We start from the raw sequence: 27,525 nt of genomic DNA on the forward strand, positions 1-27,525 counted from the left end.
ATAAACAAGGGAAGTGCTGCCCAGCACTGACGCTCTGCCACCTCTCTGGGCTGAGTTCACATCGTGTGCCCAGGGTGGGATGGGGCACCTGGACACAGCACCCACTTCCTTGGGGCTTTAAGGAGATCCCATAGAATTCCCCAGCTGGAATGGGGCTGGGAGAGGGTGGGAATTTTAATGACTCCAGCAATGCAATCCTCATTCTGTGCATCCTTCAGGAAAGCTGGGCCCCACCTGCCCAGGCTGTGCAGGGATTCGGGATGGGAGGTGTGGCGTGGCCAGTGTCACCTGCAGGGTTCTCCCCTGTGTCCTGTGGGGCACAGATGGCTTTGGAAAAGAAAATCGGGGATGTGGCACCGCTCTGACCCTGCTCCAGTTGTGCTCACAGCGGGTGTTGTGACTCCTGGGAGTTGCTGCTTCTCCTTCTTTTGGTTGTTCCCATTTTGTCACACAAAAGGAGAAATTTTCCCTCTGGAAAACCAGAGCAAAGTCCCCCAGCAAGGCTGACCTGCAATACCCGCTCAGAGTGCTCCTGTAAATATTTTATTGCATGATTATTTTCATCCTTTTGCTCTATTTTTAAGAAAACAAACCCAGACAAGTGTTTGAAAGAGGATTTTTGGCAGGTGTTTAAGCAGCTGCAGAGGCCATTGGCTTTATTTTATGGCATGGAATGGTTTGGGTTGGAAGGGACCTTAAAGCTCATCTTGTTCCGTGGGCAGGGACACTTCCCATTATCCCAGGTTGCTCCAAACCCCATCCAACCTGGCCTTCACCTGGTTTATGGAATACTGCTGGACTTTAAACCTTCATGGTTGAAGGATCTCAAGCTGCCAAGCAGGAATTTGGCACTTTTTGTCCCTGCAGTATTTGGCAGCTGTCCCAAACTCCAGGGAAAATCCACCTGCTTGGCTTCACCTGGAAACAATCAGCTCTAGGGAATGTTCTGTGGGCCCAGAACCCACCTAAAAGCAGAATCCACATCAAAAGTGGGAGATGGGAAGGTTTTCTCCTGGTTTTTAGTGAGAGAGAAGAGCTGGAGAGGCTCCAGTGAAAACAGTGGGTCGGTGTTGGCTCCCACAGGCTGACACTGCTCAGCATGGAGCTGTTTAAATTCCCTGTGCTCTCTGCAGGCTTTTGATGGAAGGAGGATGAGAGCAGGGCAGAGCTGCCTCCAAGGCTCGCTTGCATCCCAAGTTCAGGTCTGGCACGGGGGAAGAGGTTTGATTTTTATTTTTGTGTTTTCCTGAAGTTAAATAAACCTTGATGTGCAGAGTAACCCCTGGATAATCACAATGAACCAAAGGGCATCCAAGGAACTGCTGGAGGTTTTCTTTTCCATTATCCACTGTCTTTTCTAACCTCTGATTTATCTGGGGCTCAGTCCCATCCGATGCCCTTTTTCTGCCCTGATCTACACCCCATAAAAGTTTCACAGCACTGATTTATGAGGATGATTCCAGCTCTTCCTAGGAAGTTTTGGAGCCTCATTTTGCCTGGGAATGCTGAGTCCTGGTGGGTGTTCCCAAAGTCTGTGAAAGAATTGTTAATTAAAGGGTTGAGGTCTTGGCATTGGGCATCTTGGGGCAGCTGGAAGTTGTGTGGGGAGCTCTGAGGAAGGCTGGGCCCTTTTTAAGGAATCCAGCTCTTGGGATATTCTCCATCCTTTTCATTGATCTGGGATGTGGAAGTTTGGGTGGAAATCCCTGGATTTTGGCTGCTTTCCACCAGGAATGTTTGGTGAGCAGAGAAGCAGTTTGGGTGAGCTTAAAAGGCCTTGATTTTTTTACCTTTTTTTAATCATTGAGGGGACTGGAAAAGCTCTTGGTCTGGAGCACCATCTCCATCTCTGTGATCTTCCAGGACCCCAGCTGGAAGCAGTCACACCCCTGCAATCGAAATGGAAAAAAAAATACAGTTTTCCCACTCAATCTTACTCTGGTGCTTTCTTTTGGCCATGGATTAAAAATCCATTGGATTGAGCAGTAAAATTAAGGCTTTTTTCCAGGACATTTGTCCTGTGTTCTTATCTGTTCTTATTATTCCTTTTTTCCTGCTGGAAGGAGGAGAAGGAATGGTGTGGGATTGGTTTTTTCCCTTCTTTTAAGTTGTCTTCTTAGGAATATTTATTTGACAGCTCGATGCTACTGAAGGTTAAATATTGTTTAATTGTATTTATGCTGGCAGAGCCCCGTTTGGAATTCTCTGGGATCCTTCACAAGCCTCTGTTTTGAGGTTTATTGCATTTTATGTGTTCCCTCCATGCACAAAAACTGGTGGAAGTGAGAGCCAGAGGTCAAGTTTGATCTTCCTCTAAATCCAGACTCCTTGGTCTGCCCGGAGCAGGGAACGAGCTCCATGAATGGAGCTGTCTGTGTATTTCTTCTTGAAGTTCCTTTGGCCAAAAATGTTGTTTCCTTGAGATTATTTGTGGGCTCGAGCAGATTTCTGGATCAACAAAAGGAAGTCAGGAGTTTTGGAATTGTTGTAATTCTTTTTGTCTTGCCATCTTTAAATTAGGAAGAAAATGTGTCATAGTTGAGAGATAAATACAAATTCAGGCCTTGGTGCACAAAATTGTGTGGTTTCATGAGTTTGTGCATGTGAAAAACATCCTAGCAACCAGATTTTCTGTATTTCCCTGCCTCTCCTGCCTTTACATGTGAGCAGGAACTGATTCATGACTGAGCATCGTTAAAATCTGCATAGTTGCGGACTTTATGGGGCTTTGCTGCCTTCCTCAGCATCACCTGAACTTTGGATTTGGGGTTCAACCAGTCCCAGAGGAAATGTGCAAAACCTGAAGGAAAAGAGCGGAAAGTGGGTGCTGTGCTTGAGCCACGTCTCAGAAACATCAGGGAGCTCAGGAATGGAGCTGCCACTTTTCCTGCTGTCCCCAATGTTTGTTTGTTGACAGGAATTTCCTGGGAGTTGAAATCTTTCGTGTTTTTCTGTCGTTTGTGGCATCTTTGTGCACAGAGTCAAAGCTGCTGCCTCTGCTTCCTGCTGAGCCCTGTGTGGGCTGCCTCGATTTCCTGAAATATTCCACCAGCACTGGGGTGTCACAGGCTCATGTTCTCATTCCTGATTTAAGGGCAGTGCTACCTAGCCAAATATTTCTGGCCCACCCCCTCACTGCATCCACCATGTTCCCTGAAGCTCCTCAAGAAACGGGATTCATTTATTTACTTTAAACCCAGCAAAAGCATTTTCTCATGGGCTTCCTTTCCGTCCCGAAGCCGGGTGAAACCGCAGTGTTAAGCCATCCTCTTCCCAGCCATCCCTGGGAAGTGAGAGGGAGCCAAGGTACATATTTGCTGTTACTCCAAGCAGATAAGTGTCAGGGTTTCAAAGCGAATTCCAGCGCTGAAATCTCCGCCGTACCTCGGCTCCCGGGCCTGGACTCGGAGCAGTTGCTGCGTTTATGGCAACTCTCTGGTGTTTTCCTGTTCTTTTTGATGGAATGGGCCTGGATGCATCCCAAAATTACCTGTCCTTGTTATAGCCTGGAGAAGAGAAGGCTTCGGGGTGACCTAATTGGGGATTTTGGTGCCTGAAGGAGCCACGAGAAACACGGAGGGAGATTATTTACAAGGGATGAAGGGACAGGAGAAGGGGGAATGGTTTCCCACTGCCAGAGGGAAGGGCTAGGTTGGATATTGGGAAGGAATTCCTCCCTGGGAGGGTGGGGAGGTCCTGGCACAGGGTGCCCAGAGAAGCTGGGGCTGCCCCTGGATCACTGGAAATGTCCAAGGCCAGGTTGGACGGGGCTTGGAGCACCCTGGGATAGTGGAAGGTGTCCCTGCCCATGGCAGGGGTGGGATGAGATGCTATTTAAGGTCTTTCCAACCCAAATAATTTCATAATTCCATGACAATCCCTCTGGGAAAACCCTTGAATGGTGGGGAGATTGCAGGGAGCAAAGCAGGAGAGGATTCCAGCTGGGGAGCCGCGGGTGTTCCGGCCAGGAGGGGACAGGGACGGTGAGAGGTGCTGAGCTTTGTCATTTTGGAAGGAGCAAAAGCCACTCCTGTGCTTGCTCAGGAGAAGGTTTGAGGCCTGAAAGAAATTCCTGTTCCCAAAGGGATGCACCTAACGCAGGGGAGGGGCTGCGTTATCCATGTGGGGGGAGGCGAGCCTGTGGACGTGGTGAACCATAACTCCTCCACATCCTGTATCCCTGGATATCAGGTGGGGATCAGGCTTTCCCCAAGGTTCTTCCAGAGCTTTACCTACAGCTCCTCCATAGGAGCAGGAGGTTGCAGCTTGGATAAGGCACAGTGCCTAAAATAACAACATTTTAGTAGCGGGATTTTGGTTTCTATCCTCAGCTCTGAGGTGATTAAACCATTAAACCCAGACTATTCCAAGCTCTGAGGTGATTAAACCATTAAACCCAGACTAACCAGCTCAGGGGTTTAGGGAGCAGGTAGGGAGCTGTGGAGGTTTCTGGGGTTGCCTCTGGATTCACCATTTGTTATGGAGGAGACAAGGGGTCATTTTCCATTTGTTTCATGCCTGTTGTGGGTCGTGTCCCATTCAGCAACTTCCCTGGAGCTGGGCTGGAGGAGCTGTGGGATGGAGGGAGTGGGAAGGACGAGGAATCCTGAGCGAGCTGTGGTTCTCCCTGTCCCCAGGGATTGCTGAAGCTCCCTGGAGCAGCTCGGGGCCGGCGGCACCGCGTGGGCTCCGACTGCCCCATCCCATGGAGAGCCGGCTTCCAGGGCTGCCTGGGAAACAGCAGAGCAGGAATGGCCCCTGGAGCTGCTGGGATGGCACCTCCCAGCTGCCTGCCTGCTGTGGAGAGGGAATTTTTCCCTCTGGAAAAGAGGCATTGGGGCAGGATGACAGCACGTGGAGACCTGCGTGGGAATGGGGCGGTGGTACCGAGGGAAAGTCATTCTGCAGCTCCTGGAAAATAGGGAATGAAAGGAGAGAGCAAAGATGGTCCCCCCAAAAACAGTGAGGGAGGGAGTAAACAAGCCATGAGATCTGGGAGCATCCTCAGGGGGAAAAGAGCCATGGAAAAGGTGAAGGATGAGGAGCAGAAACTGCTGGGGAAACGGTTCTTGTCCCCTTGTTTTGGGTTCCTGAGGGAATGCTGGAATTTTGGAAGGGAGAATGCATGTGATGTGCCTGACAGTGACAGCCCAGCCCTTTGTCACCGATTGTCACTGGGACAAACGCTGCCAGGACCTTTTTATTCCATGAAATACAGGTTGGAAACAGCAGGGGTGTAAATCTGGGGTGGTGTCAGGGCAGTCGGATTTGCCCAGCTGTGCTGGATATCTCAGCCAGAGGAAAGCACAGCCTGGAGAGACAGAAATTCCCAGAGGGATGGTGAAGGGAATGCCAGGGAGGTGTCTGAGGGGATAATGCTGAGCTGCAGCTCTTCCCATCTGTCCTTTGCTAAGCTTTAAAATCACACTCTTTGTCCCCTTTATCACAACATGGAATATCAATATTTCACATCCTCATTTACATGGCTTCTTAATATTCCTAATAATATTCCTAATAATATTCTTCTGGCTCATTCAGCTTTTCAAACAGATGGTGGCCAGGGAGAGAAGGAGAAGAACTTTAAAGTCAAGGTTTGGTGGTTTAGAATCAACCCTTTAAATGTGAGCTGTAGCAAATCCAGCTCTGGGATTGATGTGACCTGGCTGTGCCCGAGGCTGGCACTGGCTCCGGGGCCATTCTCCCTCTCCTGCACATCCGTGGGCACAGCACAGGGAGCTTTGTCCCAAAAGGCTCCAGGATTTCCAGCTGTGTTGGCTGTCAGACCCTTGGGATGGGCGTTGGATTTGGGATTTAAACTCACCCCCCAAATCAGGAGCAATCCCGACCTTGGAGCAGGGATAAATCCCCATCCTTAGGGATTTTCCATGGGCTGCTGGGTGTTTGATCCATGCTGAAGCTCCTTCTCTGTTGTGGAAAACCCTTCCTCGTGTTTGGCTGTGTTGTGTCAGCCCTAGGATGTAGCTCAGGGGGTGATTTCAGCCCTTCTTAAATTTATTTTAAAAGAAAGTCACTGGATGCTGGTATTTCCCCATCCAGGAGCAGGGAGAGCTCGGAGATCTGCAGGGAAAATGCTCCAGAGATGGTTAAGCAGGGGAATTTGGCCAGGACTTTCTAGCACACAGCTTAGACAGTTAAAATAATTTATTAGAATATTTTCCCATCTGTTTGTTATTATTAAATATGAAGGACTGGTGTTGCACAATCCTACCTTTCGGATTTATGGCCAGAAGAAATCGGTGGAGGTTTTTATTGAGGACCCTTTAACTCTGGCTTAGTCACAAACAGCATTTGGAACTTCTCCTCGGTGAGTTTTTAAAGTAAAATGAAATTAAAAAGCTCCCAACACATGCTGCTCTCTAAGGGTCAGCACTTTCTCTTTGGAAAACTGTCCTGTACAGGGATGTCTTGGAGTGTTTGATTTCATTTTTGAATCCTGGGATGCCACAGGTGCTAAAATCTCCCCTCTCTGCAGATGTATCAGGAAGAGGATCTGGGCTCTTCTTTGGAAATGTGATTTTCTCTCCTTTGGGAAGCTTTGCTGTGCTCTCTTTTCTTTATTTCCACATTTTTAGATACTTTAAACAATAATTTCTCTTTAATATCTGTGCTTCCCCTGCCATGTGCTCTCTTAGAGTGGGACACTGTCACTTTACAGAGAGTTGATCTCTCTTAAATCCTTTTCTAGACCAACTGACAATTTGGAATGAGATTATTTTTAAGGTCCCTTCCAACCAGAATCATTCTGTGATTCTATAAGAGAAGGATATTTTTGTGTGTAAAACCCAACAGCATTTAAAAACTGGCTGATTAATAATGATTTTGACAAATAACAGCTATTTGAGATTTGGGGTTGGTTCCCTTTTCACGTTTTAAATGATTTTTAAGCAGAGCATTTCTCCCTCCTCCACCCAGGGTGTCACTGGGGTGCCACACGTGGCCTCAGGTGGTTGATAAATCACCAGGATAAGCAGTGCTGGTGTTCCAGCTGCCTTCCCACATGGTTCCAGTTAGGGAATTCCAGCCCCCAGCTTTCCTGACAAGTTCCCCATTAGTGACTGAACCTTTGCATCAAAGCCTGGGCAGTGATTCCTGTCGATAAATTGAATTCTTTCTTGGAGAAACGGCTTCAGAGGTGCTGCCATCCACTTGAAATTGCAGGATTAAAGCAATGGCAGGATATTTTCCCAGGTTTTAGGGTATGGATGATTATTTGTCTGGAAAATCCCTGAGCTGTAGCTGCTATTTTACGATGCCAGGTTGGCTTTCTGTTGCTGAACACTTAAAAAACTGGGGTTTTTTTCTGGATCCTCTGTTCTGGGGCGTGTACACGATGATCCTGATGGTCCCTCCCACCCCAAAGCGTTGTAGGATTTTCAGCCTGATTTAATAAGTGCCGAGTGAGGACTGAAATCATTCATCTGGTTCATTTTAGGCACTGAAGTCATTTGGATTCCTTACAGGGCAAACGACTCTTGTGGTGCCGGGACATCTGTGAGGAGCTGTTTAATATCACTTGTCACTGCCCTGGCTGATTGTTGTTTTAATGTGGTCGATTCCAGTGGTTTCCAGCGAAATGTAAAAAGCTGCTTCTTCAAATTAGAAGCAAAAATCCGTAATTATATGGCGGGGAATGTGCTCACAAGTGCCTGTGATGTCACTCGCCTGGGAGAGCCACCACCCAGGCTGCCGGCGGCGCAGGAAAATCTTGCTGGGTTGTGTTATCATGGAACTGCTGGATCCTTCCAACTGGCAGCAGCACTCAGGGAATGGGAATATTTGTGGGAAAACGCGCTGCTTTTCTGCTCCCCTCCTCTCTTCACCAGGAAGGCTCTGCGGTGTTTGCAGCGGGGCTGGAGGAGGGGATCTTCGGAGCGGCCGTAGGTGGGTTTTTGCTGGGTTATCCAACCTTGTGACTCTCTCCAGGAGCTGTGAAAGTGAGGCTGGAGAGGCCCTGGCACAGATTCCCAGAGGAGCTGTGGCTGCCTCTGGATCCCTGGAAGTGTCCAAGGCCAGGTTGGACAGGGCTTGGAGCACCCTGGGATAGTGGAAGGCATCCCTGCCCATGGCAGGGGTGGGATGAGCTGATCTCTGAAGTCCCTTCCCACCCAAACCATCCCAGGATTCTCTGAGTTAGAATTCTCACTGCACTCTGTGTTACTTTATGAAAGGATTACTGAACTGGTTCATCTTTCTTTGTATCGAGAGGCAGATGTCAGGGAGATTCTGAGCCTTGGCCCATAATTCAGGTGTCTGACCAGCAGCATTTCTGCCTCTGTGTGCGTTTGCTCCTCCCTTTGTGCTGTGCAGGGAGAGAACGACTCCCTAACCCAGCTGCGGTTTTGCCATTTGTCCCATCGTCACCAAAAAGCTGCTGCTTCCTCCTCCATCTCATCAGATCTCTTTAAAATCAGGTTTTGAAAGCAGCTTTTTGATCTCCTGAGATCCATGTTTGGTCTCCTTCCTCCTGCTCCCCCTTCCTTTGTTCCTGGAGGTTCAAGCTGTGGGCGTTGGGGTCCCTTTGGTCACTTCCCTTTGGTCATTTCTGAGCTCATGGTGTTGCAAAAGATCTGCATTAAAGCAGCCCTGAATTGCAGCAGATTTCCAGCACCAAAACTTCCTTAGAGTTGGTTGGGTTCCATGAGGGGTGGGGCTGAATGGAGACTCTCGTTTACTTTTGTTGGGATGGAGGGATATCCAAAAGGACCTGGCAATGCCCATTTTCTTATTTAACTGTAATCCCAAAAAATAGCCTTGAGCGTGGGCAAAGCAAACCCCCTTTTAGGATCAGAAAAATCACATTTATAGGTACTGGAATGGTTTTTGTCATGGTCTCTTGTTTAAATTGGGTCCTTTTTCTTGTTTGGTTGGGTTTGGGGGTTTTTTTTAAGGGTTTTGGGTGTAAAAGATGGTGCAGAAATCCCAGAATCATTGACGTTGGAAAAGACCTCCAAGACCATCAAGTCCCCACCTTGTCCCCAGCCCAGAGCACTCAGTGCCATGTCCAGGCCTTGCTTGGACACCCCCAAGGATGGAGACTCCAAAGCTCCCTGGGCCCTTCCAATGCCTGAAACCCTTTCCATGAAAAAATTCCTTCTGCTCTGGTAAATTCTATCAGAAACCACTCATGGTCTTCTCCTGGAATGTAGAAAATATTTCTTCAGGTAAAGAGTTGTCAAGGCCTGGAAGAAGCTGCCCAGGGCAGTGGTGGGATCACCATCTCTGGAATTGTTCAAAACCCACATGGATGTGGCACTTGGACACGGTGAACACGGTGGCTCTGGGTTGATCACTGGACTTGATGAATTAAGAGGTCTTTTCCAACCTTAAAAATTCCATAATTCCCACACAGACCTTTCAGATCACACCTTTGGTGTCTCTCCTGTGTCTGTTGGGGGGTGCTGGACAGGGATATCTGCCTTGAGGTTAATCAGTTATCCAGCAATTTTTTCCCTACTCCATCTACAAGCTGTGCTTTAAAAGCACCATTCAGGAAAAAAAATCAGGGAGGCAGAGATGATATTCCGTGAGAGCTTCACTTCAAATCCATGGGCAAGCCTGAAGGAATCATCCCCTGGCCTGGGTTTATCTCCTGCAAACGCCGAGGGTAAAACCTGTGCTCACACGAGGCTAAAACTGGATCTCTGCAGGGCCGTGGGAGTCTCACGTGACACAGCAGGAGAAATTTGTTTAATCTGCTTTTTATTTCGAGGCTTGCTCGCTGTCTGCTGGCAAAAGCCCTTGCCAGGTGCCTTCATGGTGTTGGCTTTAATTTGTTCCTGCTTGAAGTGTGCGAGCGGGGAACGGCAGTTTGGGATGGGGAGGGAAGCGGGCTGGGATCGGGGGAACAGCTGCTCACAGGGTTCTGAAGCTGCCAGAGCAGCCTGAAGAAAGATTTAACGCGCAGCAGGCACCTGTTGGGAGCAGTTCAGCTCCTCGTGGAGGCACGGGGCTGCAGGGGGCCTGGCGTGCGGCGGGCGGTGCAGAACGCTGGGCATGGCCGTGGGGCGAGCGGGGCCGCGCTGCCGCGTCCTCCCGTGCTGCTGAAGGGATGGGCTTCTTTCCACCACGTGGGCTCGCCCGCTCGTGGCGCTGGCATCGCCTGTCCCAGGCCTCTCCTGGCTGCCTGTTCCCATTTCTCAGCCAGGCCCTTCCAGCCCTTCCCGTTTCATTTATTATTCCCCGTGGGACATGTGGGCTGTGTGTCCCACAAGCTCTGCTTTTCTTCAGGTGGGACATCAGGGGAATTTCTCCATGGGAAGGGTTTCAGGCATTGGAAGTGCCCAGGGAGGTTTGGAGTCCCCATCCCTGGAGGTGTCCAAGGCGGTGGCACTCGGTGCTCTGGGCTGGGGACAAGGTGGGCATTGGGCACAGCTTGGACTGGATGACCTTGGAGGGCTTTTCCAGCCTGAATCCTCCTGGGATTGTGTCCCTTTCCCTGTGGCCAGCCTCAGCCCTGCTGTCTTTGGCTAAATTAGGGGGGAACCCTGGGAATACTCTGGCTTCTCTGGGCTCTGAGCCCTTCCTGGTGCTTGTTCCCCTCACTCCCTGGGTTTTGAGGCACAGGTCATTGGCCGTGTGAGGATTTTCAGGGATGGTTGAGATGTTCAGAATCCTGGAATGGTTTGGGTTGGAAGGGACCTTAAAGTTCACCCAGTTCCAACCCCAACACCTTCTGCTATCCCAGGTTGCTCCAAGCTCTGTCCAGCCTGGCCTTGGGCACTTCCAGGGATGGAGCAGCCACAGCTTCTCTGGACAACAGGAGTGCAGAGAATGCTGTTTCCCATCTCCAGGGACATCTCACCCTCCCTGACCAGCGTGGGCACCTTCTCCTCACCTTGAGGCCAAGCTGGAGAGCTCCTGGTGCCGCTGGAGTTCATAGGAACAGGGCTGAAGTTATTTGCCTTCCATGAAGACAGAGTAATTAAATACAGTATGTACGGATCCCTCAAATTGACAGCCGCCCACAGAGCTAAAAACAGGAAATCCATTAACTTCATTATTTAAAAAATAAAATAAAAATCCTCCCAACTGATTCCTCTGTCACTTAAAGTTCTGCATGGAAGGAGGGCTAATTTAACGCTGCATTAACTCCCTGTTATCACCCTCCTGTTACCTAAGTAGTTCCTAATGACTACCCTGGAGAGCACTTGGAAGCTTTTAAAAGTTTTTATGCTAAATTTTATTTTTTTTTCTGGGGAGTTTATACTTGAAGAACAAAAGTTCCTGCTAACGTTCTCCCAAATCCACCAACAACAGCCAGAACTTTCCTGGTGGCTGCAGAAATGTGAGGTACCCCCTGTCTGAAGGAACTCTGGTGAACAAGAAATGGGAAATATTTCATGGTGGTGGTTGGAGATGGGTTTGGCTGGGGGAAGCTGGGTCAGATTTTGGGTTTGTTGGTGTCCTGGGGCCAGGGTGGAGGGCTGGGGTTATCAGCTCTGCCCAGGATGTGGTGCCAGAGGGGATTCTGAGCTTCAGCTTCCGAGCTTTGGCTTTCAGAGCCCTGAAAAACCTCAAGACCCTGCAGGGCTTGTGAGAGGTGTCCCTTTGTTGTGGGGTCTGGCAGTGAGAGGCACTGCTGAATGAGAAGCAATAAATCACAGGCTTTCCTCATTGTCTCTTCCTCAGAGATCTGATGGGCAATTTCTTCCTGTTTTAATCATTTATCCTTTATGATTTCTCCTTTCTCTGTCCTGGTTCAGCTCTGCTTCTCAGAGCAGCATCTCAGAATTCTGGGGGATTTTTTTGGGGTGACCTTGAAATGAATCATCCTTGTTGCTCTGCAGTGTATTAAAGTCATAAAGTTGAAACTTTGTGCTTTATATTGATCAAAAAGGGAGCTTTGCTGTGCAAGTGCCTGGGAGTTGCTTTCCCACTGACTGGAAAACTGGAGTTATTTGAATATTAATCCTCACATGTGTGCTCTGCCTGTTGATAGAGGAGATTCAGAGCTGCTCTTCGATGTTCTTAACAGGGGGTTGATGTTTATGGGTTGTGGTTATTGGTTTTTCCATTAGGAGTCACCACAAATCCTGTCCAGTTAGAGGGAAACTGGGAAAACTCAACATGAACTGGAGCATTTCTTACATGGTTTTGTGCCTCTGTTTCTACTGATATTGGAAAGCTGGGGGGTGAAAGGAGAGAGTTTGTTGCTCTGGGATGGTTGTCGTCCTTCTGGAAAAGGAAACATGACTGGGAAAAAGGTAAAAAAACCAGAACTGGGTGAACAACCCTCTGTCCCAGGCTGCAGTGGAGAGGGAAAACCAGCACATTCCAACAGGTGCTAACTGGGACCTGTGGAAGCCAAAGCCAGCTGGACCTGGGGGTAATTCTGCAGTGGATGTGAGTGGGACCAATATTCCCACTGGAGGTAAACGAAGTGTTTGTGGTGAGCTGGCAGGAGCAGGATTTGGGGTGTTTCTGGAGTTTTGACTGGAGGTGTTGTCATCTATTGTAGGGATGGTTTGGAGCTTTGCTTTCCTCTGAGGAAGTTGTAATGATCCACAGGGATCATCCAGCCCAGCTCCTGGCCCTGCACACCCCAAAATCCCTCTGTGTGCATCCCTGGGAGCGATGTCCAAATGCTTCTGGAGCTCTGGCAGTCTCAGGAATGGGACAGTTCCCTGGGGAGCCTGGGCAGTGCCCCAGCACCCTCTGGGGGAAGAACCTTTTCCCAGTATCCCACCTAAACCTCCCTGCCCCAGCTCCAGCCCCTGGCCAGGATATCCCGAGGTCCCCAGCAGCACTCAGATATTTCCAACAGGTGCTTTAACGCTCGAGCTGAAACCAAACCACGCTGGGTTTCAGGGAGGTGGGCTCGGGAGCAGGTCTGATTCCAGGGAAAGTCGGTCTGGATTGGATATCTCCCTCCCCTTGGCTGCTGGGCTGTCTGACACACAATATCCACAGGGAGACAGCTGCATTGGGAGCTGGAAAATCTGGATATGTTGGAGCAGCATTTGTCTGTGCCGTGCAGACGTGCTCTCCGTAAATCTGATGTACAGCGGGATTTCTGTACAGCGAGAAACAATTGGCTGTTTTCACCTTATCCCCTATTTCAGGAAGGGGAATTAATAAAAATTAATGATATGAACTGCTTTTGGCATAGCCAGGTGTGAGGGTTGATTTTGGCCAGGTGATTTTTTTGAGTCAGAAAAACAGAAAATAAGAAAATTCATTACCTTTGGAGCTAATTTTTATCTTCTCCTGAAGGCTTTCAGCCCTTGCCTCCGTCCCTGCTTTCTCCCTGGTTGTCCAACAGAGTGGTTTGGGATGTGGAGACTGGGGGAAAGGGACTGTGCTGGCTCCTCTACAGCCATGGCTAAGCTGTGATAACCTGGGATGGTGAATTTATTGGTGGTAAATAAGAAAGATGAAAATTGGGCATCACTTGGCGTTGAGCTACGAATACAAACCCTACATTGCATGAGGGATTCGAGCGTTTGAAAGAGGCAAAACACTTGGAAACCCTAAAAGGAATATGGGAAAGCGTATTTAGGTTTCGGGTTTGCTTCCTCCCTTCCCTCCTCCCCTCTGGCACATCCCCGCTGCTCCTCCTCCTTCCCTGCCCTAGCAGAGACCTCTGGAAAATGCCAAACCGTGCATTTTGCCACATCAAGTTCCGAGCGTGTCCCGAACCCTCGGAGCGCGTGTGGGATGAGTGCAGCCGCCATTGGCGGTTGATTTTATTCCCTTTTTTTTTTTCCCCCCCAAAAAAACCCAGCCCGTGGCTCCCTCTCCGGCTGCGCCAGAGATAACAATGGGGGGCTTTGTGCTGCCCTGCAGCTGCTGAAATTTGACGAGATCCAAGTGAGGAAAACAGGAGCAGGTGGGTCAACAACGTGACCCTTTCGTTCCCAGCAGTATCAGTGAGCCCCAGGATGGAGCCCGGGAATAAGGATGTGTTGGTTGGGGCTTGGAGGATGGCAGTTGTCTCTTGGAGGGAGCCCTGATGGGGTTTGCTGCTGTTTGTGGGATGGGTTTCACACCCAAAACTCCAGGATTGGGGAATGTTGCTGGAGGTGATAAACTGGCATCGCTACAGGCAGGAGATCTTCGCTCCCTTCATTCCCAGATTGTTTATTGGTTTTTGGGATGCTCCATGGCTTCCACATGGATGCTCTTGAAGCTCCCAATGGTCATTATCTGCCTTCCCATCCCATAGCCCCAGTGGGGCTGTCCCAGATACGGCTGCCCCTGGATCGCTGGAAGTGTCCAAGGCCAGGTTGGATGGGGCTTGGAGCAGCCTGGGATAGTGGAAGGTGTCCCTGCCCCTGGCAGGGGTGGCACTGCGTGATCTTTAAGATCCCACCCAAACCATTCCATGATTCTATCCCAGTTTCTTCTCTGAGTCCCCTCAGGTCATGGAGATGACTCCTTTGTGTCCATGTTTGGTGCTGTGTTAGAACCACCCTACCAAATGTCAGGGGTGGGAATTGCTGCAGTCGGAGGAGGGCTTGGGATGTGCTTCCCACGGCGTTTGGTGCATGTGGAGGATGTGGCTGTGCTGGGCTCCTGGAGCTGCCATGTCAGCAAATGCCTCTCCTTGTAGAATCCTGGAATGGTTCGGGTTGGGAGGGACCTTAAATCATCACCTTCATCACCGCTCCCATTTGATAGCAGCAAGAGGAGGGCAAAACCAGGGAGAGAAATCCTGGAGTTCATGAGCTGGGAATGAGGGTCCCTGAGGAACCAGCTGCTCCTCAAGGCTCCCCTGCCCCGGTGGGATGGCCTGGCTGATCCCTTCAGGTGTCACAGCGTATTTGGGCTCTGTGAACCCCTGGATGGTGTTCAAAGGTGGCAACACCCAAACCTCAGCAGGGCTTTGACTCCAACCTCAGATCTGTCTAAGAATCCAAAGGATTTGGAGTCTGAAGCTTTTAGGGCCGCTGTGAACAACTGTGTGTGAGTCAGCAGGGAGGAACGGGAGGTTCTGCCGATGGATTTGGTAATCTTGGGCCTGGTATCAGCTTACAGCTGAGTGAGGGTGAGCTGGAGCCCAGCTCCCCCCTCGTACGCTGAGCTGTGGATTCCCTTGAGCTGTTCAGCATGTTCATATCCTCAGATCTTCCTGATTGAGCTGGAATTTTCATAGAAACCACAGCACAGGAGCATCGGGGATAATGCCACCATTCCAAGTGCTTCCACTGGTCATGGAGCAGCATCCAGCAGCACTTTGTTTGCACAAGGTGAAGGCTGAAAGAGGAGTGGGCTCAGTGGTCTTAGAGGTCTTCTCCAAGCTCAGTGTTTTTCTAGGAATGATGGGTTAGGGCCAGGATGAGTCCGTGCTGGATGGAGAAGGGGAGAGGGAAGGCTGTGGCCAGGAGGAGGTCCAGAGCAAGGACATGGATCGATGGATGGAGGCTGGGAAGAAGCATGGGGGTGATGTATCCCAGAAAACTGATCCCACATGGGCAGCTGTGGAGAGACTCCGTCCCTCAGGAAGGGGGTTGTGAATAAATCAGAGCCTCTCCAAGCTGATCTGACTCTAAACCTGGTTTTAGCAGGACCTTGTGACGTGCCCTGAGGTCAGGAGCACAGCCCCACATGTCACATGTGCCCTCAGCAGGGAGCAGCCGGAGCCAGGCAGGATTCCACCCCAAACTGGAGGAATTTTTGGCCCAGACTCCTGACCTGGCCTGTGACCGCAGTTTGTCCTTGGCTGCACTTGCAGTTAAGCCCGGCTTGGGGCCGGCTTAGCTGCCGAGCAGCCGGGGATGCCGGAGGTCTGTCCCAGCAGCTGGCAGCGCTGTTTACTCCGTGCTCCGCCGTCCCCTTCCCGGCACGGCTCCCGTCGGGTTGTGCCGGCTGGTGCCAGGATTCCGGCCCGTCCCTTTGGGATAAAAGCACAGGTGCAAGGCTGAACTCGTGGTCCAGGGAGGCCAGGCCACACCAGGAAGGCTTCACTTGGCTTGGGCCACGTGGGTGCTGGGAGCATCCTCCTGGAGCCACGGGATGTGTGGGAATTGCCCAGCGGGATCGCGCCATCCTTCCGTGCCCCTTCCCTGCACCTTCCTGGGAATTGGGGCTCCAAACAAAGCAGGAGGAGCTGCTGGTGTGCCCCGCTGGCTGAGGGCAGTGCTGCTCTCCCAGGGAAGGGATGCGCTGGGATGCGGGAGGGTTTGGATCCTACCCCGACACCCATCGCCACGCAGGGCAAGGCGGTGATTAACATATGAAAACAGGGATAACAGTGGGATTCTTGTGCGGGCAGGAATGAGGGAGATCTACGACCCTTTTGGTGCCAGTCAGCCCCGGAGCTGGGTTCAGGCACAATTAACCTTTCACTTTTGGGATGAGCCGGTGCTTTCCTGCTGCAGCTGCTTTTGGGACAATATTCCTCACTTCTGCTCCCAGAAACGTTAATTTGGGCAGCTGGGGGGGGCTGTGCTGGGAACCACAGGATGTGTGGAGGGAGGAGGGGGAGTTTTTAATAGCTTTGATGTGTCATAATCTGAGTTTTAAAGATTTCATTTTGATTTAAGGGGCTTTGTGCTCATTAAGATTAAAAAGAGATGAGGTTCCACGACTGTAATTGAAAATATTTTGAGGCAAATTCCACGTGGCTTTGCTTGTGTGACAACATCAAAACAGGGCTGGAAAAATCTTGGGGTGGAGGATCAGGGGGCTCAGGCTGAAGGTGGAAGGGATGGATGGGTTTGGAATGGGTTTGGAATGTATTTCCCTGCCTTTTTGGGCTGGCTGAAGGGAATTGTTCTGGATCAAACTGGTGAAGTGTCTGGAGAACCCTTAAGAAGGAACAGGAGCTGTGGACACTGCGTGGTTTAATTTATGTAGCTGGGAATATCGGTGCCTTAATGCTCCAACAAGGAATTTTCAGGAATTCTCCTCACCAATGTGCCTTTTTTTAGTGGTTTCAGAGTACAATTATATCACACAGAAATATTTGAGAATCAGAATAATTGGAGGTGGGACAAAGCTGCAGCAATTTAGTTCTGGCAGGGATAAATTGGTGCTTCCAAACGTGGTGGGGGTTGGACTTCACCTGTCAAAACAGAGCTCTGTGTTCTGCCTCTCTTGGAATAATCATTCCAATATTTATAGGCTGGGATGGAGGAGAAAATGCAAAATACAGATTTGCATGGATTAGGTGGAGTCTGGCTGCTCCAGAGCATCCAGGGAGCAGGTTTGTGGTGGGATCCCAAGGCTCTGCTTTGAGCTCAGTCCACGGTAATTTGGTTAAATCCAGGGATGTGTAAAATCTAGCAATGGGTAAAAGTGGCCCAATGGACAATTTTGTTACTATTTTGATTTTTCTTTATGATTGAAAATTCCAGGCTTCTCATTGCACTGAATGATGATGACAACAAGACTTAATGGGATCTTAATTAGTGTCTTTTGAAGCTAAAACTGCCCTGTTTTGACACAAATCCAGCCTAGCCCGTGGCACTGCTGGATCCATCCATGACTGGAGGAATCAGTGGCACTGCTTGGTTGTCCCCTGTCACTTCCCAAGTCCCTTAAATCCCATTTTTCTCTGCTCCACAGAAGTTACTAATTTTTATAGAACACCCCCTTTCTATGCCATATGTGCTTGGAGAAGAACAACACAACCCAAAAGCTTCAAACCCCTGAATCCCCCCTGCGTGGGGTGTCTGGTTTAGGGCAGCTGGTGTCTTAATTTCCCCCCAATTAACCTTAAAAAGCATTCAAGGTGGGGTTTTTTCAATGCTTCCATTTAAATTTAATTCCAGGATAACTTCCAGCACCTGCACTATAATTATTTCCTTTTTTACTTCTTGTTGGCCCTGCAGGATGGGAATCACAGCTCCTGGAGACAGGATTCCTGGGAATATTCCTCTGCCCGCTCTGGACGCTGTCCCGCCTGCCCCAGCGCTCTCCTCCTTCCAGAATTGTCATCTGGGCCTTCCGCTGGCTGATTTTCAGGATCATGCTCGGAGCGGTGAGTGGGAATTCATGTTCTGCTTCTTGGAGCTTACAGCAGCAGCAATGTCCCATCGCAGCTGGGAATTGCCCCAGTCCAGCACCTCGGAATCCGTGGGTTTAGGAGTTTTTCCGGTTACAGGGAAAAGCTTCGTGCTCTGGTTTGCAGGATCCTTCAGCTCACTCCTGGTGTTTGTTTTGAGGAGGAAAAGCAGGAGGAAATGATCACTGTGGATGTGTTGGTGCTGCACTTGTGTGGCTCTTGCAAAGGAATAAAAGGGAGGTTGGGCATTGTGGCTTTTCCATAGGACTGTTGGAATGCAGTGGGTAATTCCCAGCTTTTCCCGGATTTCTTCTCCTTTGTGTGTGCTTTTCTGAGATGTCGCTCTCTGCTCTGTGATTCCAAACAGAACAATTGCTGCAGAACTGTCCTGGTGCCAGAGGGAATTCCCAGGCAGCTTGTAAGGGAATCCATCAGGAGCAGACACATCCCTGTTAAAATAAAGGTGTGGCAGGGGTGTTATCCCGTCAGCTCCGTCTGCTTGGACGTTCCAGAACATCCCAGAACTTTAAGCTGAGGATCGTCGCTGTAGGAGGAGCGGTTGGGTTTTTTTTGGAGTGGCTTTTTTGGCTTGGAATTTTTTTCAGGGCTCTCAGGGTGAAGATTTTATTTGGGGCATTTTTCACTGATGGGATCGGAACCAAATGTCAGCACAGGCCCTTCATCCCTGAGGGATGGAGGCTGAATCCCGGGGTCTCGATGCTACTTGGGATTCAAGGAATGCCTAGATGAGGCACTCAGGGCTCTGCTCTGGTTGACAATGTGGCGATTGGTTACAGGATGATGATTTTGGAGGTCTTTTTCAACCTAAATGATCCCAGAATTCTGTGGATCTCAGTTGTGATGCTGCTGATTGAATGAATGGACAGCCCATGGCACCAAGTCTAGCGAAACATCCCTAATTTCCTTAAAAATTGATCTGATCACCAGTTTGCATCCTGCTTTCCTTCTAAACTGGGATCTGCCTGAGCTTTGCTCCTGCTGATGTGTCTCATATATTCTGAATTCTGGGACAGGCTGGATCAAAAGGAAAACTGTGCTTCCCAAACATCTCTGTTGCTGTTACCTCTGCACTGCTCTCGGCTTTACCAGGAGAGCAATAACTCTCCTGATATTTTCAGGAAGAGAAGTGTCCCTGTGTGCCTGGGACACTGATATATCCCCAACAGGCATGGGAAAGGAAAACATGGAAAGCTCATTAAATGGGGAGCCCCACAAGCAAGTGATTGATGGGATATTTAATGTTTTGGGGCCCAAACTCGTGTAGGATTTCTCCTGGGCCAGGGAAACGGCGCTCGCAGGCAGCGAGAAGGAGAAGGATCCTCCTGGAATCCAGGTGCACCTAGGGCATCTTTGGGTTCCTCCTGACCTGGCCAGGAGCTGAGCATGTGCTCCAGTGTGTCTGGAGGAGTTTTTCCTGGGGTGACATTGGCAGTGGTTGTGTTTTAGGCAGGAAGTTTGGCTTTCTCGCACGGTTCTCCTGGGATTCTTCGGGCTAGTTGGGGTGAGGCTTTCCTTGGGAAATCCTCCAAGCATTCCCTGAGGGCAGCTGGCCTTTCCTCACCTTGTGCCAGGTGTGAGGGGAGCATGTTGGAAATGCTCCTTGGGGTGGGCAAGGCAGTGTCTCCTCTGCAAGGTGATGGCTCCAGGTTCTCATCCCATCGCTCTCCTGTTCTCCACGGGCGGTTCCTGAGCCATGGGGCTGATTCCACTTGGCAGCCCCTTTTCCCTCCACTCAGTGTCTCATATTTGGGATCGTTTTCCACGTGGAGCTCTGACCACCTGGGACTTCACATTGAGCAAACCTGGTCTGGTGGAGGATGTTGGAGGAAGGTTTGGAACGGGATGATCTTTACGGTCCCTTCCGACACAAACCATTTCATGATTAGGGAGTTGTGCTGTTTCCAGGCTAAACCTCCACCCTGAAATCATGTCCAGACCTTGCTTTATTTTGCACATTTCCACTGGAGCTGGCTGGGCTTGTTTAAGGGTGACACAGCACCGGAGAAGTGGGATAATCCCGGCTGTGGTGGGAGGCGAGGAGCTCAGGCAGGCGCTGCTGCCGGGGTTTGATTGGCAGCGAGTGCTGGGCTGAGCTCAAATATTGCTGCCTTTTTAAAAGGCATAATTACGTGATTCAATCTATATGTTTGATGTTCCTAATAATCCATTAGAGCAGGATGTAAAGAGGGGATGCTTCCCAGGAACACACCGAGGCAACAGAATAGGGGCTCTTTGTGTGAGCCAGCAGCTTGTTAGGCAATAAGTGCTGCAAGCACACATTTGCAGGGCTGGTTTCCCTCAGAAGAGCTCGGTGGTTTGATGGCTTCATCATTTTGTTTGTGACTCTCTGTCACTCGGATTTCTCGAGGCTTGGAAGATGCCAAGTGTGGATTTGTGATCCCACCAGAGTCACGAGGTGGGAGGCAAAGGTGTGTGCTGAGATTTCTGCCACTCCTCAGGGGAAGGGATGAGAGGAAACGGCCTCAACCTGCACCAAGAGGGTCAGATTAAATATTAGATTTTTTTTTTTTTCTCTGAAGGAATGGTCAGCACTGGAATGAGTTGCCCAGGGAGGTGAAGTCACCATGGAAGTGCTCAGGACATTGGATGTGGCACTTGGGGATGTGGTTTAGCGGTGCTGGGCTGGTTGGACTGGATGGTCCTGAAGGTCTCTTCCAGCCCGGATGGTTCTGTGATTCCGTGTTAACCAAGCCACAGGGACTTGCCAAGAGGAGCAGCCCCGCTGCCAGTAGGGTCCTTGACTTGGTGGCACTGAGGTCTTTTGTCACCTGCAGCTGCCTGGGGACCCTGCTGTGCTCTCCAAGCCTTGTCCCTCTCTCCAGTAAACACAAATATTTTATCCAGCAGGCAGAGTTGGTTTTCCAGCTGCTCCATTCCCTGTGGAGCTGCTGTTGGGGTCGGTGGTGGGATGGGTTTGGGGTGGTGCCAGCCCCTTCTCTGAGCCCCTCGCTGCAGGCTGGGGGTCCTGAGGGGGCTCCTGGCAGCTGTTTTCCCAAACTGCAGAGTTTAATAACCCCTGGTTCCCAAGAAAGGGACTGATTGGAGCTGTGCTTCCATGGACCAGCATCTCCCTGAATCTTGTGGATTCCCAAAACCCAGTCCCATTGGTGCCAGCTCTGCCTGGAGCTTTTGGGGGAGCTTCTGATTGAATCCCCATCCTGTGCTGCCAAGGTGAGGCTTTCCCTCCCAGATGGAAGAGTTCCTGCTTCATTTTTGGGTTGTTTTGGAGTTTTTTTGGGCAGCAGCCTTGCTCAGGAGTTCTCCATCAAACACCACTTGTGGCTAAAACCCCATTCAGCAAACGCTAGTCCTGGGCTTTTTCCTGCAAGGCTTGAGAGTAGATGACAACTTCATGGACTCCATATATCCTGGGGAATTCCCTGCTACAGGTGAGGCCCACGTGCTGGGGGGAGCCCAGATTCCTGCCCACAGATGGATTGCAGCTGATGAATTGCCAACAGCATCCTGGGGAAAGCCTGGAGTAGCTCCTTGTGCCCTGAAAGTCGTCAGGGATTGTTGATACAAACCATAAAACTGAGTTTCTGTTTCTTCATCAGTGGAGGGGCCGAGGGACGTTGTGTGAGCACGAGCTCAGAAATGTGAGAATTTCATTGGCATCAACACCTGCCTGCAACTGCAGCAGCACTGAGGACACCTGGGAGCTGCAGGAACGCTGGGAAAGGGACGGGAGCGTGGGAATGGGATCTCAGTGGGGTTTGGGAGGAGTCCTGGGGCAGCAGTCCATCCTCCAGCCCTGCACTGGGTGAGGAGGCAGTGCTGGGGGGCATCCCCTGATGTCTCTGCCCTGGGGTTTTCCTGGGTTGCGGGAGCACCATTCCCTGGCTGACTTGTGGGGTGGGAGCTCTGGCTGCATCCGGGGGTGCTTGGATGGTGTCCATCAGCATTTTCCTGGATCTCTCAGCACTGCTGAGATGTGTCCCTTATCCAGAGGACTCCTGGGTCGCGTTTGCCCCCTTGATGATGTTCTGTACAGGGAATATTATCCTGGAATGGTTTGGCTTGGAAGGGATCTTAAAACTCATCCACTTCCAACCCCGAGACCTTCCACTGTCCCATGTGCTCCAACCTGGCCTTGGACACTTCCAGGGATGGGGCAGCCACAGCTTCTTTGGGAAACAGGGAATAATTCTCACTGCTGGGGATGCACGGAGGAGGTGCGGGAGCTTTGAGCACTGGGGGTGCATCAGCACGTTGGAAAACTGGAAATAAACAGGGAATGAAGGTGGAGCTGAGCCTTGCAAAGGATCCCAGACATATGGAATAAGTTACCAGGGAAGGTGGCTGGAGCAGAGAGTGTAAGTGAGTCTGAGACGTCTTGATTAGTTTCTGCAGGAAAGGATTGGAGAGTGGAGTGAAAAACCAGGGAAACAGGATTTAAAGCACATTACCACTTTAATTTAAAAGTGCCCAAAGCAAGGAAATTCAGATTTAAAGCTGCCAATCTCTCCCTGGCTGCTGCAGGTGTTGGGGCTGGGAGGACTCCGGGGTCTGTGTCCAGATGGGTCCTGGGGCCATGAGCCCAATCCCAGACCTCAGGTTTGTCCCAGGAATGAGATCCTTTAATAGCTACGTCCTGTAATAATTTTATTATTTATAAGAGAAACGTATTTTTATTTAATAATCTGCCCTTGACATCTTCCCTGTGTAATTCCCTTAAAACTTGCAGGATCTGGGATTTGGTCCCTCAGGAGGGGTTTTCTTCCCCCTCTTAGGCTCCCATTTTGGAGAGCCCTTCCCAGGAGTCGCTCCCTCTGCTCCTCCTTACGTCCTGCACGAGATCCTGAGGAGCACACGGGGAATTTAGGGAAACCCAAAAGCGTCTTTTCCACTTGGGATCTGTGGCTTGGCTGTCCCTCCCCTTGCTTTGCTTCCTGTAAACAAAATTTCTCTTTATTTTTTTTTCCCACTTCCCAGCTTTCCCTTTCTGACTGTCAGACTGACCCCTCTCTTCCCAAATCCAGGCTCAGCCTCTCTGAGCTGTTCAAGAACTTCCTCGGAAGTGGCTGCAGAACAGAGGAGTTGGGAGCATTTCTTGGCAGGCAGAGACTTAGAAAATAATTTCAGTCCTTTGCTGTTTCAAAGCTACACAAGAGATATTTTCCCCTTCTGCAGGAGGATAAAAGATCATTTAAAGTGACAGTTTTGGGGAAAAAATGGTGCAAAAAGATCTATAATAACCAATATTTTTTCCCCTGAAATTATCACCATTTTTTCCTGTGGCTTTGTCCATCTTTCTCAGAGATGTGTTTTCACAGAAAAAGGGATCAATTCCTTCCAGATTATTTATACACCACTTGATATTTAATATGTTTTTAAATGGTTTTGAATTTTCTTTGCTATTAAAAAAAAAGTATTTCTTTTAACCCACTGCAGCAAATCCTTTTAGAACCTTGCGGTTCGTGTGAAACTCTTCGTGTTCCTTGTTTTGTTTTTGCTTGGAGCCTGTTAAAAGTGTCAGGACGTGGGTGGCATTTGAAAGGTTACTGGAAAGGGTGGGGCTGTGATTAGCTAAGAAGGGAGATGAACTTTCTGGCAAAAATAAGGAAGACTTTGAAGCAAACAGAATCTGGATGCCTGCAGTAAAATCGTGTTCGATGGAATCAAATAAAAGTTGGAATTCAGGCGATCCCGACGGCAGAATCCAGCGGATGTAGATGTCAGCTTGGTGACAAGCGTGCCCTGATCCTGGGCATTATGGCCCTGAAATGGAGAATAATTATTCTAATTTGTTTTATTACATTAGCGTGGGTAGGAGGGAAGAAAGGGAGCTTTCTTCGCTGCCTTTCTCATTATTCCTCGGCGAGCTCGGCGGGGCCAGCTCCCGGCTCCCGCGCCGGGGCTTCATGGGAATTTTTGGAAAATGATGTCTGCAATGTTCTGACCTTTGCCGTCCCAGCTGCAGCCTCCTCCTCTCTGCAGGGATCCCACACTTGACTCCTTAGCAACCTCCTTTGTGCCTCTGATCTCTCTCCATTTGTCTGGTAATAGCCCTTGGCAGCGGGACTTGTTGTTCCTTGGTGGCTGGAAAAGGCAGGAGCCGCCAATGCCAAGGATTTTGCAGAATCCCTTTCACCCACTGCTCGCAGCGCTGCCTTCAAAGCCCCCCAGATGCTGCTGCGCTCCTGGTGGCTTCTCAAAGGGGCTTTTTGGGGGAGCTGAGCAGGGGAAACAGCAGCAAATAAAAGGAAGCAGAAGTCAACACCAGGGAATTCTCCTCCGGGGCTGCGGTTTCCGCCCGTGTGGGGCTTTGTGGTTGTGGTGGCTCCGGTTTGGCTCTGCTGGCCCAGCCTGGGCCTGTTCCAGCAGGATGTGCAGGTTCACCTGAGCTCCTGCAGGTGGGACCTGTCCTGGGGCCAGCTCGGAGCCCCTGTGTGCAGGAGGGGACCAGGCAGGTGGGGTTTGTTCACCTGGATCGTCGCAGAATCCTGGGGTGGTTTGGCTTGGAAGGGACCTTAATGGGCAGGGACACCTCCCACTATCCCAGGCTGCTCCAAGCTCTATCCAACCTGGCCTTGGACACTTCCAGTGTTCTCAGGATGGTGGGGAAGTGCCAGGCTTGGAGCTGATCAGGGCGGGCTGTGGGCTTGGAAGGGATGGGTAAGGTCCGGAGCAAAGCAGAGTCAGCTGAGGAGCATAAATCTCTTTCCCTGGCTGAGGAATCGTGAAACATGGAATGGTTTGGGATGGAACAGACCTTAAAGAGCATCCAGTCCTACAGTCCCACCCCATCCATGGGCAGCGACACCTCCCGCTATCCCAGGTTGCTCCAAGCCCTGTCCAGCCTGACTTTGAACCCTTCCAGGGATGGAGCATCCTGTTCTTCCTCTTTTCATGGAAGAAGCATCAGGAATCTGAATTCAGTGAGGTTGGTGTGAACATCGGGTGCCACTCTGGTTCAGAGCTTTGCTTTGCTGCTGTCACAGCTGTAGCAGAAGCTGTGCCTGTGTCACCTGTTCCCTAAACGTGTGACATTCCCTAAAGAAAAGAAAACCCGGGATCCAGCTCATCCTTCCTGCACCACGGACCTCGATCCATCGGCAGGGTGGGAGAAGTGGAAGGGCTGGAGTCCTGGAGCTCTGAGAGGTTTCAGACCCCCAGCAGAAGTTGGTCTCGTTGGATTCCTCGGATTTAGGTTCTTTGGGGGAGCCTCTTCCAGCCCTGCCCTGTTGGCCATAAATGATTTCATTTTTAGATTTCACCTTAGGAAGCCCCTTCCTCTCCCATGAACTGGGGTCTGAATTTGTTTCAGAACACCCTGGTGAAGGTTTGGCTCTCACGGAGATGCTGAAACCACTTTTCCTGTGGGTAGCAGAGGTGGGGAGTGCTTGGATCTGGGATTTTCTCTGGAAGCGTTTCTTATTTATAGCACGAGCAAAATGAAAATGTAGGATTTAGATGAGGTTTTTTGGGTGGGTTTTTGCCCATCTTTTGTACAGCAAAGACAGAGAAAGGTCTTTAAATTGCCTCTAAATTTATAACGTGGGTGCCCCGTTCCCCACCCTTGCCTCTGGAGCCGGGATCAATAGGGAATTTTGCAGACATAGCTTGAGTCACCAGGCTTTTGCTCAGCTTCCCGTGCTATTGGCCTGTCTGTACCATTTTTTTTTCAGAATTAATTTTGGGCTGAAAAAGTCTCAAAGAAGTGCTTTGTTCCTCCTTGACACTCACTCCAGGGGAAAAAAAAAAAAAAAAAGAGGAAAATAAAAAAGGAGAAAAAGGAAAAAAAAAAAAAAACCGTGGAAAATCTGACATCTGCATTGTAGAGAAAAATCAATAGATAGGGAGGAATATAATTATCCCCCACTCCTGAAGGAATTTTTCAGATATTTTTTGGAACAGTGACTCATATGGGCTTAGGGCTTGAATGACATTTTAATTATTCCGGCTTTTTTTCGGTTTGAATCACCCGAGTACAGCAGCCTGGAAGGGGCACAGCCATCCCGGGAAGATGAGAGGGCAGGATTTGGTGCTGGAGCCGAGCTCTTCCCGCCCTTCAGGTGAGGGGCTGGATCCCCCCCTGGATCCCCCCCTGGATCCTGTTTGCTGGCATCCTGTAAATAAGGGAACTCTTCCTCTGCTTTGGGAATCTTTTATTCCATGTTCCAAGTGTAAAATCCTCGTGGAATTGTCTGATGGTGCATCTGGAGCTGGGGCTTGTGCCTGGGTGGGATTTTTTTGGGAATGGTGATCAGGGATGGTGGTGAGGGAGGAGAGGGAGCAAGTGCCGTGCTGTGGGGTTTGTTGGGATGTGGGCAGGTTTAATTAGAAGGGAGCAGCTAATTAGGAACTAATTGGGGTGAACACAGGGAGGAGAGAAAGGTCTGGAGAGAACCTCCCATTCCACGGGGTTCGGACCCTCTGCCAGGGGTGGCAGGACCAGGAACTCTTCCCCGCTCCGTGTCCAGCTCAATCCCAACATCAGGAGCTGGGAATGATCCAGTCCAAGGAGCAGTGTCCAGACGTGCTCCTCTCCCTGCAAAAACCCAGTGGGAAAACAAGGACCCATCCTTTTCTCCTCCTGGCTGTGATTTGGGAAGGCGAATCCCAGGATTCCGGGCAGATTCCGATTTTGGTGCCCTTAAACTGAGGAATGCTGAGCCTTTGGAGGAGTTTGCTCACCTCTCATCCCAGTTCCATGTTGTGCTCCCTGTGCCACCACTGGGATTTCTGCCATGATTTAAGGAAACTTACGGATTTAGGAAAGAAAAGCTGTTCCTAAACTTCCTCCCTGTGGCTTCATTCCCCCTGAAATCCCTTTTGTTGGACACTCTGGATGCCAAGGAAAGAGAGGGGGCGTGTGAGGTGACTCTGTCAGGCAAGACTAGAATTGATTGAAGGGATGATTTGATTTCCATCCCCAAAATCCCTTGGATACCGGCTGGATTCAGGAATCTCCTCACATGAGAGAGAATTTATTAATCATAAACAGCCAGTTTTGGTTGGAGTTTTATAAGCCAGACAGCATGAAGGCAGCAGGATCCATTTTTGCTGGGAATTTGCTGGGAAATAGATTTTTTTTTTTTTTTTTTTTGGTCTGATTCCTCGTGGATCAGCTCAAGTGAATTTGTGGCCACGTTTCCTTGAGCACTGTAGGGAAATATCAGAGCTTGTGATGGTGCTGGAGTAAAATAGGGACTTACTTATCTCTTTATCTTCTTTCTCTCACCTGGCTCTATCTTATCTAACAGAAAAATACGGTGGTGAAAGTCTCCCGTGGTGTATCCAGAGTTTGGGAAGTGCCCTTCGGGTGTGATCCCATGGATGCAGAGCAGGGCTGGTGGATGGAGTGTGTGGGGACAATGAAACGCAGGAATTCTATTATCCACCATTAAACTAAATTAAGAAACAAATCCGAAATGTAATTTTCCTTGCCCTGTGAGAAATGCTGCTGGATTTAATGCCCCTTAATTTGGGGAGCCTGGAGTTTTCCACGTCCAAGCAGGTGCTGCATCTCCATCCTGCCCCGAGCTCCTGGGCTATGACCTGGAGGAAGC

General features: G+C 50.0%; 1 protein-coding gene across 2 annotated transcripts in view; it reads left to right on the forward strand.

Moving 5' to 3' along the window:
- Nucleotides 1–27,525, forward strand: part of LMF1 (lipase maturation factor 1) — a 151,076-nt gene that overhangs the window by 34,635 nt on the left and 88,916 nt on the right. For both annotated transcript variants that reach the window (XM_039560132.1, XM_039560131.1), the window contains one exon: nucleotides 17,796–17,944. In XM_039560132.1, the coding sequence (XP_039416066.1) occupies nucleotides 17,796–17,944 (149 nt within the window). The remainder of the gene's footprint in view (nucleotides 1–17,795; nucleotides 17,945–27,525) is intronic.

The sequence above is a fragment of the Corvus cornix genome, chromosome 14 (assembly GCF_000738735.6).
Source record: "Corvus cornix cornix isolate S_Up_H32 chromosome 14, ASM73873v5, whole genome shotgun sequence".
NCBI lineage: Eukaryota > Metazoa > Chordata > Aves > Passeriformes > Corvidae > Corvus > Corvus cornix.